Source organism: Erpetoichthys calabaricus, chromosome 1 (assembly GCF_900747795.2).
Source record: "Erpetoichthys calabaricus chromosome 1, fErpCal1.3, whole genome shotgun sequence".
Taxonomy (NCBI): Eukaryota; Metazoa; Chordata; class Cladistia; order Polypteriformes; family Polypteridae; genus Erpetoichthys; species Erpetoichthys calabaricus.
In genome coordinates this window covers 18,983,822-19,002,037 of record NC_041394.2, presented here as the reverse complement: position 1 = coordinate 19,002,037, position 18,216 = coordinate 18,983,822, and the positions used below count along the sequence as shown (strand labels likewise).

The following is an 18,216-nucleotide window of genomic DNA, read 5'->3' as shown; positions in this document are numbered from 1 at the left end:
AATAAAAATATCACAAAATTTAATTAAAGAATTGATTATTCAGTAAAATTAGATGGTTGATTATGGACTGAATACTTGGCCAGGATAATATTGTGTTAATCCTTTTGAAACACTGTAATTTATCACTGGGAATGTGTACAAATGATGAGCTCAGTCCATGTTACCTGTTGGAGAGCACAGCGGTAAGAAGCTGTCATGACTACAAGCTACATCTTTTCTTGCAATTAGTGCTTTATTAACATCTGCTTTCTTCCTTTTTTATTGTTTTTAGTCCTGTGAATCGGTGACCCTTCAGCTTTTGACATTCGATGATCTGCAACAACTGCATAAGAAAAAAGCATCCCATTCAGAATGTGTCCGGCCGCTAGTCAAGTCTCCGGCCCTCAACATGAAGCGATACTTCATTTTAATCTACTCTGTGGAGTTTGACAGGCAAGATTCAAATTCAAATCCATTATTATTAATATGGACTTCCTTAATTTTGTCCCAGTTGCAAGATGCCAGTAACATTCTTGTTATACTGTATGATGTCATTAGTCAAATCTTGCTTTTTGTGATGTGGTACATTTGCAAGTATTTAACTCTGAGGCACACATTGATTGATTAATTGATTTTTTAATTGCAGAATTCACTACCCGCTACCACTAGCATTTTATGGAAAGCTGGACCCAGTTCTGCTTCAAAGGGAAAATCGCAGATTGCGGTCTCAACTAACAGAATGGATGTCGAATGAGGGACCTGATACCAGAGATGGGGATATGCATCGTCTTCAAGCAGAGTCAGTGTAGCCTGTACAGATTTGCTTTTGCTTTTCTTTTCTTTTCATTGTAAACTAGTATTGCTGTTGCATTCAGTTTCTCTCTTTATCAGGGATGGCTGAATACCTGATCTATGATCAAGTATGGATTACAAAGCTGTTATGTCACTGTAAACTGCTGGGCAGGAAATGCCGGCCATTATTACTAGCTGGGAATATTAAGAAAGCTGAATTGGGCATGGCAGCAACACACTCTTGTCACATTGGTTCCATTTCACATTGAGTGTTTCTGTCTGTTTGCTATCTCATTCTTTCCAGTTCATCAAGTTTACATTATCTCATTTTCTGTTCCTGTTTATTGTGGGCAGAGTGGAGCAGATGCGTCAAGAAAAGGCCCTCCTAACAAGGGAACTGGAGCTCCTGCGATCAGAATCATCCCAGCCACGCCGGGATCCCCGATCCATGAAGGTATTGAAGGATATGGTGAGAATTCTCGAGGAACAACTTTTACAGGAGCGCAACAAACACCAGCGTTCAGCCAGCAAGAGAGAGCAGGAGTACAACATGCTACTAGATGAGGTGAGGGCAGACTACAAAGGGAAACTCTTTACGTCACACCATATCTGCTGACAAAATACATCGCACACAAATTACAAATAGAATACCTACAGGCTCTTGCAGTATTTGTAATGATCTTTAGTAATTTAAAATAGGATAGTCGAAGTTCTTCTGTGGTATACAGCGAATTCAGAAAGGATTCAGACTCCTTCACTTTTTGCACACTTAAAGGTGTTGCAGATGTAATTTTAAATAGATTTGCCGTATTTGCCCACCAATCTACCCTCGGAAACCCCCTGATGAGAAAGTGAAAACATGTTTTCAGAAAGGTTTGCAGGTTTATTAAAAATCAAAAATTCCAATCTATTCTTCATATACATATACATCTTCAGGCAATTTACTCTGGCACTCCAAATTACGGTCAGGTGCATCCTGTTTGCTGTAGTTCTCCTTGAGACATTCCTAGAACCTGATTGAAGTACAGTTGTAGCAAACTGAATTGATTGGACATCATGTAGAAAGGCACACACTCCTGGGTATACAAGGTCCCATAATTCACACTGTGTGTCAGAACAAAATCTAAACCATGAAGTCCAAGGAACTCTTTGTAAACCAGTGTAATCAAATTGTGATGAGGCGTAAATCAGGGCATATGGAAAAAAGGCATTTCTAAAGCTCTTGAGTGTTTTCGGGGGCAAAATAGCCTATGAAATGGAAGAAATTTGAAGCCACCAGTTCTCTTCCCAGAGTTGGCCGTCCAGTCAAATTGAATAACCAGGCAACAACAGACTTGGCCAAGGAGGTGACTAAGGGCCCAGTGAACACTCTAACGGTACTTTAGAAGTCCTCTGATTCGAAGGGGCAACCTTTGTGATGATCTACCATCTCAGCAGCACTCCATCACTCAGTAGACGGTAGATGGCCTAGAAGGAAGCCACTGTTGACACATACAGTATGAGTTTAAATCTCTGTGCATTAGAGCATGAAGAAAAACATTCTCTGTTCTGGTGAGACGAAAAATTGAATTCTTTGGGCTGAACTTCACGCATGATGTCAATTACCTAATACTGTCCTTACAGTGTAGCTTGGTAGTGATATTACCAGGCTTTGAGGGTGCTGCTTCTTTGAGGGAAGTATGCTCAGAGTTGAGGGCAAGATGAGTGCGGCCAAATACAGAGAGGTCTTTGAGGAAAACCTGTTCCAGAGTGCTTACCACCTCTGGCTTTGGTTCACTTTTCAGCTTGACAATAACTCAAAGCACACAGTTAAGACAACACTGGAGCAGTTTCAGGGTAAGTCTGAGTGTCCTTGAGTAGTCCGGCCAAAGCCCAGACTTAAACTCCATAGAGCGTATGTGGAGAGACCTGATGATGGTAGTTAACAGATACATCCCAGCCAGTGTAGGAGAGCTTGTGTGCAGCGCTTGTAGAGAATTACAAAAAAGAAGCCTCAAGGATGAAATAGCTGCCAAATGGGCTTCTATTAAGGGGAATGAATACCTGTATAAATGAGAGATTTCAGTTCTCGGTTTTTAATAATTTGTAAACCTTTCTGAAAACATGTTTTACTTTGTTGTTATGGTAAATTGAGTGCATTGTATATTGATGAACAAAAAATGGCAAATTTATTCCTTTACAATTTTTATGATCAACAAAATAAAGTGTGCAGAAAGTGAAGAGTTCTAAATACTTTCTGAATCCACTGCATTTATTAATTTCTATATATGTTTCTGCTAAAGTGAATGATTTTTAAATACATTTTATACCTAGCCTTTTCTTGCGTTTTAAAAAGGGCTTGATGGATCTGGTGTCCAAATGTGAAAACAAAGGCCTTGAAACTTAACAAAATACATCCACTTAAAAGCAGCAAATGTTTTTGATTTAAGAAACCTTGACAAAATACTGAACTCCTGTAAGAGGAGCTTCATTTAAGTACTAACTATGGCATGTGTAAGCTTTATGGAATCCTTTTTTCTTAAATGGGTTTTCTGAAACTGGCGAGACTTTGTTCATCAGTTGTAGGTTGTGTATTATTAGAATGTGTACAAAAAGTTTAAAAACAGGCCTCATTCAGTATGTGCAAAATTCAGACTTGGGTGGTATGGAGGATTAGCAGATAGCATTGGTGCCTCGCTGTACTTTCTGATGCAATGGGCAACTCTGGTGGCCAACACCAGACAACTGCAAACATTATGAAAAACATCCATGAAAAAAATCACGTTACTCATATTTGCCTAATCCCCACTTCAAGTCATCCAGTCGTATGGTGGCATCATCCCAAACACATGTCCCAAAAATGGAATGTGGTTAAAATTGAAGTAGAATTTAAATTTTTGACTACCCCCTATCATTACATTCATCCATCCATTGACCAACCCGCTATATCCTAACTACAGGGTCACGGGGGTCTGCTGGAGCCAATCCCAGCTAACAAAGGGTGCATTTTATATTAATTTCCACAACTGGAGCACCTCAAGGTTGTTTAGCAGGAGTCTATGAAACTGCATGAGTGAGCTGACCTGCTTGTTGAAGCATCTCAAATATGCACAAGTGCGAGGCAGATTCTCTTCCTGATAATGTTGCGTTTTATTTATTTATTTATTTTTTAGCTTTGTTTTTACTTTGGCATGTCTCTCAGTGCGTACCATTTGTTAATATCAAGTGAGGTTCAATTTTAGCCAATTAATAAGCTGCTACTGGCCACTAAATGTGTCAGGAAGGTGGGTGTACAGTTTAAACGCTCAGTCCCATTTTGAACGTGTTCCATTTTTGTTCATGAGAGCACTTCCTGGACATGGTTGTCAATTTTTTATCAAAAATACGTTTGACACTTTGCACATATGACTGGATGACTTTGCATGTGGATTAACGTGAGATTTTTTTCATGGAATTTGATATAGGTGGTGTTGGTTAGGTGCTGGTTACCAGAAATCCTAATTAGGTCAGAAAGTTTGTAGTGATGGCTGAGAAAAAAATTTTGATCTCACGTTTTCGTGCAGAAAGGAAATAATAAGCTACATGGTCTTCTTTTTTTGGGGGGTTGGGGGGGCAGATTGAAGACCTGAAAGCATCTGAGAGAAAACTGAAAAGTCGAGTGAAGAGTCTCACCAGTGAACTGGCCATATATAAAAAAAGGGTAAGTCTTGTAACAATTTTTGCATGGTTTCCTGCTAGAAGCAAAGTGGCCTGGTTTATCAAGGAAACATCAGAATGTATCAGCATACTGATTTGAAGTAATCTGAATTTGTGTTATTAATACGGACTGGCTGAGTCTTCTGGACTAATATAAATTAGTTTAATCCATGCGGATATATTGGGGCCAAACCTGAAACTGTTCAGTGCAGTAAATAGATAATCTCATTCAACTCTACCAGAGGCCTTTTCTACATCCAAAGATAGTAGAACTTTTCTAGAGTTAGATTTTGTTTGGTGAGTATATGATATTAAAAAGGAGCCGAAGGTTTGAGGCTGAGTGTCTGCCTTTTATAAATCTGGTTTGATCTTGTGATATTACCAAGGGAAGCACTTTCTCAATCCTTCTATCCAAGACTTTCATTAGCATCTTAACATCGTTATTCAGGAGTGAAACTGGACTGTATGATGTACATTGTAGAGAGTCTTTATTTTTCTTAGTACTTGGTGAAACGTTTGTTATTGAATTTTATTATCTTTAGCTTTTATCAACATTTTCATAATAGAGCTAACCTTTTTTTTTTTTTTTTTTTTGTAAAATTCCACTGGGTAGTAATCTGGGCCTATAGCTTTCCCAAAAAAACACATGTCCCAGCAGTTTAATTATTCATCACTGGAAGAAATCATACTTTTTTTTTCTTTCAAATGTTGTGGACAAAGTATAAAGTATAGAAGCTTCAGAGTGTTTCATTTGGACCTATTTAATGATGCAATGCTTCTCAGTCTCACTTTTTTCTCTTCCATATCATTTTTCTTTTGTTTACAGATTCATTCATTGTTAAGGACAGGCAGTGGCTTTCTTTCCTCCATTTTACATGCTTATTCTCTTCACCCCCTATCTCACTCTTTCTCCTCATGTTATTGTTATGGACAGGTGAATAATTGCAGGGTGAGTCCCAAGAGTGTTGGGGTGCCAACAAGATCGCCCCTTTTAATTCTCAGGCAATTATAACTTAAAATCACTGCTCATTGGCACAAAACAGAAAACAAAAGTAGACTTGTTCGCTTTTTTTGGAAGTGTTTGGCTCTTGAGAGCAGGTCAGTCACAGGAAACTCTGTCCGTTCACCAAGTTCAGGTCCAATAATGTCGGACTTGTAAAGCCCTATGGCTGGATGGGGTGGGGTTACTATCCCTTAAGGGGTGTCTTTTTGTTGCTGTAGAGGAGAAAAAAAATGAGGCTGTTAGCAGCAGCACCCTCACCCACCCCAACGGCATATTGCATAACTGCGATGACCTGGGAAGGTGTTCCTCTGATGCACACGTGTGACTCCAGCCTGTTCTGCATTGTGCAGCTCAGCTTATAAACCTCTCCCGTTAATTTCAGTTTAGCTCAGAGACTTCCATATTTCATATTATAAAACAGTGTTCCCGAAATGCTGATTATCAACCAACCCTATTAGTTTGTTCATAGATTTTACCCAACTCCCCATAAGTGCATCGTCAAGGCATGGGTTCAGTTAAAAGTCAGTCAGTCATTTCCCTACCAGCTATATGCTAACACAGGGTCATGGGGGTCTGCTGGAGCTAATCCAGGCCAGCACAGGGTGCAAGGCAGGAACAAATCCCTGGGCAGGGCACACACACCACACTAGGGACTATTTTGGATCGCCAATGCACCTAACCTGCATGTCTTTGGACCGTGGGAGGAAACCGGAGCACCTAGAGGAAACCCACACAGACACAGGGAGAACATGCAAACCCAGGTCTCCTTACTGTGAGGCAGGAGCGCTACCACTGTGCCACCTTCAGTTAACACTAGAATTACCAGAGCCTACGAAAAAAACGCGTAAATCCGTCCCACCTTAAATCGCGTCTTAAATCTGTTTGCACCTCTCCGCCAGAGTCTTTTGTCATCTAAATGTGCTGATAAACACAAGCTACTAGCAGCCAGCTATTCCATCCCCCCACCGACTTAGAATGAACTTCTCCTAGCTCATGCCTTGCCTTCATTTGATTATCTGGGATTGAAGTGGAGTTTTAGAGTGGAAATAATATAGCGTTATTTGGAATACACGCATTTCATGTGTGTTCCGTTTCTATAGTAGTCTGTGCAAACACATTTTTAAAACAAACGTTTTTCATATTCTAATAGTAAATGACAAAATGTAGGCATAAACTATATAACGTATGAAGCCTGAAGTCCATATATCAAAGAAACACTTTCACAAAAGGTACAAATAAGAGAACATGTGCGCTGTTATTCAAAAATATAACTGCACAAAGAAAAAAAAAGCCGCGTTAGCACGCCACATTGACACTCTTACTACAACCGCCGCGGTGGCGTAATGGTATCAGCTCCTGACTGGGAATCAGAGAGTGGCGAGTTCGATCCCGCACAGCTCCACTTCGTGAAGTGAACTGCTCTTATTCTTACAATTTTAGAATAACAACATAAATTTGATTTCAGTCTGTAACAGCCGGTGTAACTTATGATACTGGTAAAGGTTAGCTTTTTTTTTTTTAAATTCACTTTTCATTCTCGCAGTCGCATTCAGAATCAATCCATACAGCCCCATCTGACATAAAGACACGCTATAGGTCTGCAGTGTACCACGATGCATACTACCCCCCCCCCAAAAAGGGTTCTGACACACAAACGCTGGCGTATCTCACCGTCACTTGAAATCAGCAGTTCTTAGCATTGCACCACGCAAGCTGTCGTATCAACCACCACCTGTAACTTGCTTTCTTTATTCTTCGGTTATAGTCTTGAATAAAAGTGCACTTTTATTTATGTGAAAACAGCTGTGTCAGATGGGGTTGTATGGATTGATTCTGAATGCGACTGCGAGAATGAAAAGTGAATTATTAAAAAAAAAAAAAAAGCTAACCTTTACCAGTATCATAAGTTACACCGGCTGTTACAGACTGAAATCAAATTTATGTTGTTGTTCTAAAATTGTAAGAATAAGAGCAGTTCACTTCTCGAAGTGGAGCCGTGCAGGATCGAACTCGCTACCCTCTGATCCCCAGTCAGGAACTGATACCATTACGCCACCGCGGCGGTTGTAGTAAGAGTGTCAATGTGGCATGCTAACGCTGCTTTTTTTTCTTTGTGCAGTTATATTTTTGAATAAAAGTGCATGTGTTCTCTTATTTGTACCTTTTGTGAAAGTGTTTCTTTGATATATGGACTTCAGGCTTCATACGTTATATAGTTTATGCCTACATTTTGTCATTTAAAAATGTGTTTGCACAGACTACTATAGAAACGGAACACACATGAAATGCGTGTATTCCAAATAACGCTATATTATAGGGCTGCACGATTAATCTTTTTTTTCTCATGATAACGATATTTATGACCCACGATCAGTTAATAAATATCGTCGCGATTTTACAGTATAAAGACCAAACTGTTTTTTATGGGCTGAGTTTACGGATTGGACTGCGTCACTATGACGTTACTGCGTCTAGATTGCAAGCGCTTTCTGAAGCAGTAGTAGTCAATAGCAGCAATAACAGTCAGTCAGAATAAACATATGATGGCGGAGCAATGTGAGGAAGGTGCAGAAGTGCGATCGTTAGTTCCTAAAAAGGGGTCATACTCAGTTGTCTGGAACTATTTCGATTTCGAGGAATGTGATGTTGATCAGGTACGAGTCTTGTGCAAACTTTGCTCCTGTTCCGTCCAAACGTCCCAAGGTAACACAACAGACCTCATCAACCACCTTAAAAGCCACCACAAAGTACACTATCAAGAATTTCAACGACTGAAGGCACAAACAGCAACAACAAAAAAATTACCAGCCATCCACAACACAGACAACAATATCAGGGACATTGTTCAACGCAATACCATATCTGCCTAGCTCGCAAAGACACTGGGAAATAACAGAGGCGATCACGTACCATATAGCCAAGGATATGTGTCCAATAACCACCGTAAGCAGTGAGGGGTTTAAAAAAATGATCGCAACACTTGATAAAAGATATAGCATTCCCTCACGCAACCATTTTTCCAATGTTGCGCTGCCCTCGCTGTATGCGAAATGCCGAAAAGAAATAGAAAGAGAAATTCTCAGGCTCAGCCTTGAATATTTTGCTGCCACGACCGACTTATGGTCAAGCAGAACTGCAGAACCGTATTTGAGCTTGACAGTTCATTTTATTGACAGCGAGTTTGAGATGAAAAGCAAGCTTTTGCAAACTTCGTTTTTCCCACAAGACCATACAGTGGAGTTTATTGCAGTCGGCCTCAAAGAAGCGATGTCCGCTTGGGGCTTGGTGGAAGAAAGACTTGTGTGCATCACAACGGACAACGCAGCTAATATGATTAGGACAGCATCTGTGAATAACTGGCCGAGGCTACACTGCTTTGGTCACAGACTTCATTTACCAAAGGAATAATCGTCATTATTAATCGTGATAAAAATTTTGAGCAAAATAATCGTGATAATCATTTTTTCTGTTATCGTGCAGCCCTACTATATTATTTCCACTCTAAAACTCCACTTCAATCCCAGATAATCAAATCAAGGCAAGGCATGAGCTAGGAGAAGTTCATTCTAAGTCGGTGGGGGGATGGAATAGCTGGCTGCTAGTAGCTTGTGTTTATCAGCACATTTAGATGACAAAAGACTCTGGCGGAGAGGTGCAAACGGATTTAAGACGCGATTTAAGGTGGGACGGATTTATGAGTTTTTTCGTAGGCTCTGGTAATTCTAGTGTTAAAAGTGTTTTGTGCAATTTTGTTTAATCCACTATATTGGAAATGGCACATAATAAGATCACAAGAAAAACAGATTGTGTCATTTGATTAATGATCGATAAGTGAGAAATTGTGTTGAGAAGAGAAGGCATAGCAAGCCAGGAATAAACTTTAGTGGTTCTCTCATAGCAGAAAAGTATTTATGAAGAGGTGCATCTGGAGAATTTAGGATAACTAACACAAAGCAAGAGGGTATAATTAGAGGGGGGAAGCATTGATACACTAAATTGTGTATTACTTCATCATACTTAGAAAAGTGAGAACCACTCTGCTCAAACATCTAAGTGGGCTACCAGTTTGTATGATTTGCTGACTTTGTGTGATATCTTAACTTGTATTTTGGTGGTTTCTCAGTGTAATCCTTCTGAAGCAAATGTTGTTCGATCTTACAGGAGGGTAACTCCAGTGGGGCAACCTCGTTCAGGCTCTGTTTTGGGGTCGGACCACAGCCAAGGAGAAGAAAGACGGTCCACGTCAAATGAGAGGAGTGCTGGCCACAGGCTACGCTCACAAAGCCGATCGCACTCCAGAGGGCGGAATGAGCAGTGGGGGCAACGGAATCAAAGAATTGGCTCAAGAGAAAGGTCAAGCTCGCGGGAAATGCAGAGTTCTGCTGAGAAACGGTTGAAGGTGCCCAGACAGTCCCCTTCGCCTTCAGGTATTGTGAACTCTGGTTGGTACTAAAAAAAAACAAAAACAAAAAAAAAACTGAATTTTAATTTGAAAAAACACAAAAAAATGAATTTAAGGGGACTTCTGTCTTTCTTTTATAGCAAGAAGACCTCCACGGTTTGACCCCACTGCATATGTAAAAGACAAAGCACGCAAACAGATGGAGACAGAGACGAGGAAGTAGGATTTTTTTTCTTTTTTATTATTACTATTATTATATCATATATCAAATTGTAACTCAGTTTGATTTGTGGTATTAAATAAGACTAAAAGGTCCATCTGCCTTTCCTGTTTTGGTTCTGAAACTAATTCTATGTTATATATCATCAGTGATCATTTATTAGATGCGCATATCTGGTGCCATGTAGGTCCCACTGTTGCCTGCACAACTCTTTAATCTTTGAATTCAACAAGGTGCTGAAAACATTTCTTAATGATTGTGGTCAGTGCTGACTTGATAACATCACACAGTTACACACAGTATGACTTTTTTCTTTCTTTCTTTCAAATGCACGTTTATGCTGCCAACTTCCTACACCACCTCATCCTAAAAAGCACTCTGTTAGATTGTCCATACTGCAAATCATCAACAACTCAGGTTGGGGATTTCACAATAGGACACGTTATTTACTTAACAGCACACAAAGGACTACACGTATTTATTAAACACAAGGAAATGGTCCCATTTGGTTGGTCTTTCTGGTCAGTTTATTGAAGGTTCATATATGGGCATAGGATTTAATAGCAAATGCTGGCAAGGCAAATTTGCAATTTTTCATGCAAAAGAATAACGCAAAAGTGAGCCAAGTCACTTTTATTTATAGGGCACATTTAAAATAATGGCAGTTGACCAAAGTTCTGTCCAGTGTCCATAAAAATAAATAAACACACCAAAAACGTATAAATACTGTGAATAAAAAAGTACAGTCATGTAAGTTTAATGAAAGGCTAAGATAAAAGAAGAAACTTTCAGACTGGTTTCCAAAAGTTTGGGGCAGCTACCACAAAGGGACAGGTCCCCTCTGATCTTAAGTGTAGACCACAGCATGATCAGTAATTGGTCAGAGGACCTGAGTGATCGCGTGGGAGAGTAAAAGTCTTAAAGAGGTCAGTAAGATGAGAGACTTAAAACAAACAAGAACATTTTAAACTGAAGCCAGTGAAGAGAAGCTAAAAATGGGTGCAATGTGGTTCTGCTCTCATGTGCCTGTTAGAGGCCTGGCCGCTGTGCTCTGGACTAGCTGAAGATGATCAAGGGATGTCTGGTTAACGCCACTGTTTTACAAGTTGGAATAGTCAAGCCAAGAAGAGACAAACGCATGAATTACTGTTTGAAAATCATCTGCAGAAAGAAAAGGCTTGAATTCAGCAAATCCCCCGAGCTGATACAGAGAGGCTTTAATAATGGATTAGGGGGCATTATCAAAAATCACGGCAAGTTTTTTTTTTTTTTTTTGGTTTACAGTAGGTTGTCAGAGGGCCAAGGTTACTTGCACGAGCACAATTAAGATCAGAAGGCCCAAAACACACAATCTGTCTTGTTTTTCTTTTCCTTTAGATTGCAAAACTTTAGTGACATCCATATTTTAATGACTTTCAGACATTCCAATAAGGGTTTATGAGAATTTGTTTTGCTTTGATTCAGTGGAAGATGTATCACATGTGTAGCAGTAAAAAGAAATGATTTGTTTTTTAAAAATGGATCCTAATGCAACAGTAACACACTGTAAGTCATTGCTACATTGTATAAAAACTAACTACTGTATGTAACATTGCACAGTGGCAGTGCTGCTGCTTTGCAGGAAGGAGATTTGGGTTCACTTCCCGGGTCCTCCATGTGTGGAGAGCGCTATGAGTAATGAGAAAAGTGCTATATAAATTTTAAAAGATTTATTATTATTTTGTTGCCTTTTTTGTAAATAATGAGTAATGTTCCCCACACTGCCCTGGAGACGCAGGCTGCATGCTTATTTTTAAGTTCATGGCTGCCATTGATGACGCTTAACACTAGAATCCCTGCCAAAATTCCATTCTCCCCGAACCTCTTAAGTTTCCTTACACACACCAGGAAACTAGAGGGTCCTTATCACTGCGCTAATTGCCCGCTGATAAGCACTTTTGTTTTGCAAATGTCTGAATTTGTGGCACTCAACCTGCACTCACCCATTCAGCCAGCCACAGTTCTCAGAGCTCAAGTCTGGGTTGAAGATTTTATCTGGCAGTGAGTTGTAAGGAATTATATAGGTGACCAGCAGAAATACCCAGCGTTGCCCAGGAGGAAAATAAAGTGTTTTTTTTTTTTTAATTGTTTAAGAAAAATATAATTTAAAACTTAAAAAAATTAAAAATAAATTAACAAACAATGAAGACTCAGTAATGTGCTTGTCATGCGGTCTTGTATGTCTGTTATCATCTAGTTGACGCTCAGAACCGGGCAACTCTATTTAATTTGTAAAGCAACAGGGGCGGCGCAGTGGAGCTCAAACATGAAGAATGCAGACAGTCACCTCCAGTTCGCCCTCTGGTGGTCGTTCTGACTGTCAACTGGATGATAACAAGCATACAAGACCGCAAGATCACCCCCCACCCTACCCAGAAGGGGGTTGGTTAGAGTTGATTTCACCCTACAGTAGTTTTAGTCAACCAATGAGTAACGTGTACCAAATTTCATGAAAATTGCTCCAGCTGTTCAGAAGTGATGCTAGAACATACATACACACACACATTGACTTTTATGTATTTATGTATTATATAGGGTGGCACAGTGGGTAGCGCTGCTGCCTCACAGTTAGGAGTCCCAGGTTCGCTTCCCAGGTCCTCCCTGTGTGGAGTTTGCATGTTCTCCCAGTGTCTGCGTGGGTTTCCTCCCACAGTCCAAAGACGTGCAGGTGAGGTGCATTGGAGATTTTAAATTGTCCCTGGTGTGTGCTTGGTGTGTGTGTGGGCACCCTGCAGTGGGCTGGTGCCCTGCCTGGGGTTTGTTTCCTGCCTTGTGGCTGGGATTGGCTCCAGCAGACCCCCATGACCCTGTAGTTAGGATATAGTGGGTTGGATAATGGACATATATATAATATAGTAATAATGATATAATGTTGACATGAAGTTTAGAATGTGTAAAGATAAGGACCATATACCAAATAAACACTTTCACAAATGGTATAACAAAACAAGCATACTTTTATTCACAAATAAAACCAAATAAAAATAGATTGTTCAAATGACCTGTTTCTGTGGTTGTGTAAGAACTGAGGTCCAACTATCAGTCAGTACAATATAAAGATGTTTGCATGCTTGTGTCTGCTTGCCTGTTTCATTTTTAACGGGTTACATTTGATATCCACGCAGGTGTCACAGTAGTAATGCTGTTGCCCCGTAGATCCACACAGGCGGTGCAGACATAACACTGCTGTCCCACTGTAAGGAGATCACAGGTTCGAATACTGAGCCTTCCCTGCATGGAGCGCAATTGGTGAGGTGACTCGGGCCTACGCATTTCCTCGCTTTTGTCAGGGGAAATTAGGATGTTCAAGAAGAATGACATTTTTCACAGGCTTTTAGTAAAATGAGTGTTAATCTGTGAATTTCCCCTTAGATACATAGGATTAATAAAGTTATCTATCTATCTATCTATCTATCTATCTATCTATCTATCTATCTATCTATCTATCTATCTATCTATCTATCTATCTATCTATCTATCTATCTATCTATCTATCTATCTATCTATAGGTGGACTTGCACATGTAAATGGAGGTTTTTAAGAAGCCAGATTTCTGCCTTAATCGAGTTTCTTACCTTATCCTGCGTTTGTGTGTTCATATTAATTCCCTCATTGTCTTAGTGCTCATGAGTTGAGAATGCGCCCTTTGTGCGTATATTTGGATTCCATAATTGTGGTAACTTGTTGCTGACTGGGAGCCATGAATGCTGTGGCTTTGTATTTTTTCCTGGTTTAGTGTGATTTCATGAATAGATGTTTAATCACACATTAATAAACTGGCTGGCTGGTTGAATAATGGTGCTTTCCGTAATCCATGGATTCAAAGAGTAGGGTGTCCTGGGAGACGTCGCTGCAGGTCTTGGTATTGTTACAGAAGATGGCACCGGTGGTGGTATTTGATAAAGTTGTAAAAGTGATTCAAACCTGATTCATAACATTTATTTAAATGGCTACAAAATGCAACACTGTATTGGCATCAAAGCCTAAAATTATAACATCTTCAGCATAAAATTTCAGCATGAATTTCCCTTTGGGATTAATAAAGTGTCTGTCTGTCTAAAATGGCCCTGAATAAATATTCACTATGATACACTGAAAAATTGTGTTTCATTCTGTTTTATCGTGGCTTATCTCTATCACACTTAGTAACGATATGCCAGTGTGTGACAGCGTTGGCTGTTTCAAAAATGTAAAATCTTGCTTAAAATAACGTAGCGTGGTCAGTTCATTTCAGAGTGACTGTCACGTGTACACAGTGTAATGAAATTCCTATCCACACGCTTGACCAACACAGATCAGGACACCCCTGTCCTTGTCCAGTGGCCCGAATCTCACTCCATTGATTATGTCTAATATTCATCTATCCATTTTCTAAACCCATTGACAACATAGCATCAAAAAATAATAGGTAATGGTGGGCGGAACAGTCAAGTTTCCTTTCGCATTCCGTTTCACAAAGCTGATGAAAAATTTTGTTTCACATGTGATTTTGCAATCGGAAAACTCACAAAAACAGGTCTTTTGCAGTTTTAAAGGTTTTTAGTGGTTGAAAGAAAGAAAGAAACGTTGCTCCTTATGGGTAACACCTCACACCCATTTTTGGACCCCTTTTTAAGATATATATTAAAATAAATGGGGGGTGTTCTGTCTTTTGGAAGTTCAGCAAGGCTAAACACAACCCAGGATGAGATTAAAAGGCCTAATGTGAGCTAACATCTCCTTACCTCCAGCAGCAGCCTTTACCTTTGACGTGAGGTATGCAGCATCTTGAAGTTTAAGCCAAGTTCTGATTGTTAAATCTGTGTATAGTAGTAGAAATAAATTGGTCAGACTAAGCAACATTTTGCAAGTCTTCACTCCTCTTCATCAGCTTTGGTGATCATGTTTGCATTGTAGCCTCACCTTGTTCTTGTCTGACAAGAAAGACCTGTAGCATGGCAGTGCCCATCTTCTTCAAGGTCTGAGCAGGTGGATCTAATAAAATGGCAACTGTGCAAAGTTGTTCTCGTCACTGCTACTGACGGAACTCCAACATTATGAAGCAACGCTTCACTTTGTGATAGAGATTAATTATACTGTAGTTGGTAGATCTCCGTCCAATGTGGATAGTTGCAGTAGGTGGTCCCATAACCCAAATGAATGTAAAGTTCTGCTCTTCATTTTCATTTTGCTTCCCTTTTTTTGATCTCCAGCCAACGGAAAGTGCTGAGGGACATGCTGTCATCCCCCAGCAGTGCACAGAGGGGCCGGACTTTCTCGAGAGCCACACGGCCGGCAGGTAGGAGTGTCGGCTCTGCACGAAGCTCCTCTGCCGAAACACTGCGGAGCAGGCAGTCTTCAGCCAGCTCAATGTCGGAGACGGAGGATCTCTCTGGGCCTTTTCCCTCCAAGTACGTATAACACTGTGACATTTACACTTTAAGATTATAGTCTTAGGTAGAAGGAAATGGTTTTAGGAGTACACAGTAGTCACTGCTGTTGGCCTTGAAGAAGACCACAAATAAAGGAAGTACAGGCTGTTAAAAGCAGGAGTCGCCATGAACAAAATTGAGGGGGTTAAATGTTGATGCGATTTGCCACATTAGCTAGAATACTGTTATGCACGGCTTCTCTTTATTCATTTGGCTAAATACCTTGTCTTGACACCAAAGTGTGTGCCTGTAAATTGAGGAGGAGGCAACAACATTATTAAAATAATTAATTCTGAGATGTAATACAGCATATGCAGTTCTATGGTGGTCTACAAATCTGTGCCCTGTCTCGTTTCTTTTCAGGTCAACGTCAAGGAACAGAAAAAAGAAGCATCCTTGCAATTCAGGACTGGGAAATGGCTGCATATTGGTGAGTGGACGTTTGATTGAAAGGTTCTGCTGTCTGTCAGAACAGGAATCAAAATTAGCACGTGTGTGTAATTCTGAATTTAGAAAAAAACATGTTAATATATACAGTGCATTCAAAAAAATTATTCAGATGCCTTCATTTTTTCCACATTTTGTTATGTTGCAACTTTGTGCTAAAATCATTTAAATTGATTCAAGAACTGTTTTTTTAAAATCATAAATTTTTTCCCCACAGCAAGCAACACTCAATACCCAAGAATGACCAAGTGAAAACCGAATTTAAAAATGTAAACCTAAAACATCCCATTGATACAAATATTCAGACCCTTTACTTAGTACCTAGTTGAAGCCCCTTTGGTAGCCATTCCGCCTTCCTGAGTTTATCTCAACAAACGGCACACACTTAGGATTTGGGAATTTCCTAACATTCATCTCCGCAGATCTTCTTAACTCTTCACCCGCCGTATGAGGACAGCTGGCCCGCCTGCAAACAAGCCAATGAATGCTTTTTGTGCTTTTCAGAAAATTTTGTTTTTTGGAAGCAATATTCAGCCCTCAAAGAGTTAATAATAATAATAATACATTTTATTTATTTATAGGCGCCTTTCTAAACATTCAAGGACACCAAAATAATAAATAAAACACATTATAAACAAAAGTAAAAATATAAAATTTTTAATCGGACAGAGCAATTGTAGTCAAAGAGAAAAAGCATGAGTTAGGCTGTCATGTTGAATGTGGACTGTCAGTGGACGGCTGTTTTGAGGTCTTTCTTCATCAGGGGTCTCCAACCTTTTTTCCCCTGAGAGCTACTTTTACAAAATGAAAATGGCCGAGAGCTCCTCATGTTTTCTAACGTTTATTCTCATAGTTTATTTCAACCCAAACAAACTGAATAACCTTGTATTGCCTGAGCATTTACAAAATGTTGGTGTCCACAACTCACATTTTGCATTAAAACATCACAAAAAATATTGAGTTCACCTACAAGTGCATTTTGTATGTCTGTATGCATTTTCTAGTGTATCTCACAGTATTGCTGTCTAAACAAAACAATGCAATTCCATATCCGCAGATATGACATTCATTTGTCATTTTGTCACATGTCACTGTGTCACTTTATTCACAGGTCCAGTTCCATGTGTGATGTGTTTTTTAGTTAGTGAGATGACTGGCACTGCGTGGAGTCAACAAGAGAGGCAGGTGTGTGGTGGAGTGGAGCCACTGAGGTTCACTCTTCTGGAGTCATTTCAATGTTCGTCTCTCAGTCGTGTTCTGAACTTTGATTTCATGACATTCACGTCAGACTCACAGGGGTATGGAGACCCAAACAAAGCAGACATTTTCAGAGCTGCTTGGTGAAGATTCTTATAGTTATCTGGCTCTACTAAGTTCTAGAAATGCTGAGAATGCTGTTGAGACTTTAACTGCACATTATGTTGAAGGTTTACTAATATACAGTATAATATATAAAATCCAATATCTGTCTGTTTGTCTGTCCACTTTAAACAAGAGAACTACTTCACGGATTTAGATCGGGTTTTTTCTATAATTTGCTTGAACATTCCGGTTGATTTTGCGACTTCTCTCATTTCGCTATGTATCAGAGTTCACTCGCGGTACCAATTTATTTACGTGAATCCGAGAGACGCAGCAGGCCGAGGAGAGGGGCCTTCCTCACTCACTCGCCAGCTTCAGGGTGTGTTCCTTAACTCTGCTTAGCTAGCGAACGAGAGAACAATTGAATTCAACTTTGTTTGATATTTAAAATAAAGTGTTACTTAGGTCTTGATGAGTCTGAGTCTGGATATTCTCATAAGTGTCTGCCACATTGAAAAGACAGAATACAATTCAGATTGTGGATCATGATTTTGTGTTGGAAAGATCGCCCACCCTTAATTTGACTAATCAAGTTTTCAAATTTATGTAGGATTCATTAACCCTTTGGTGAACGACATGTTGGAGACCCCTGGTCTAGAGATACAGTGCATCCGGAAAGTATTCACAGCGCATCACTTTTTCCACATTTTGTTCTGTTACAGCCTTATTCCAAAATGGATTAAATTCATTTTTTTCCTCAGAATTCTACACACAACACCCCATAATGACGTGAAAAAAGTTTACTTGAGGTTTTTGCAAATTTATTAAAAATAAAAAAATTGAGAAAGCACATGTACATAAGTATTCACAGCCTTTGCCGTGAAGCTCAAAATTGAGCTCAGGTGCATCCTGTTTCCCCTGATCATCCTTGAGATGTTTCTGCAGC

General features: G+C 39.7%; 1 protein-coding gene across 1 annotated transcript in view; it reads left to right on the top strand.

The window, feature by feature from the left end:
* ccdc61 (coiled-coil domain containing 61) overlaps positions 1-18,216 on the top strand; it is a 45,747-nt gene that overhangs the window by 14,567 nt on the left and 12,964 nt on the right. The window contains exons 4-11 of the mRNA XM_051919145.1: positions 272-432; positions 626-778; positions 1,126-1,336; positions 4,367-4,495; positions 9,471-9,876; positions 9,992-10,070; positions 15,303-15,500; positions 15,885-15,951. Of these exons, the coding sequence (XP_051775105.1) occupies positions 272-432; positions 626-778; positions 1,126-1,336; positions 4,367-4,495; positions 9,471-9,876; positions 9,992-10,070; positions 15,303-15,500; positions 15,885-15,951 (1,404 nt within the window). The remainder of the gene's footprint in view (positions 1-271; positions 433-625; positions 779-1,125; positions 1,337-4,366; positions 4,496-9,470; positions 9,877-9,991; positions 10,071-15,302; positions 15,501-15,884; positions 15,952-18,216) is intronic.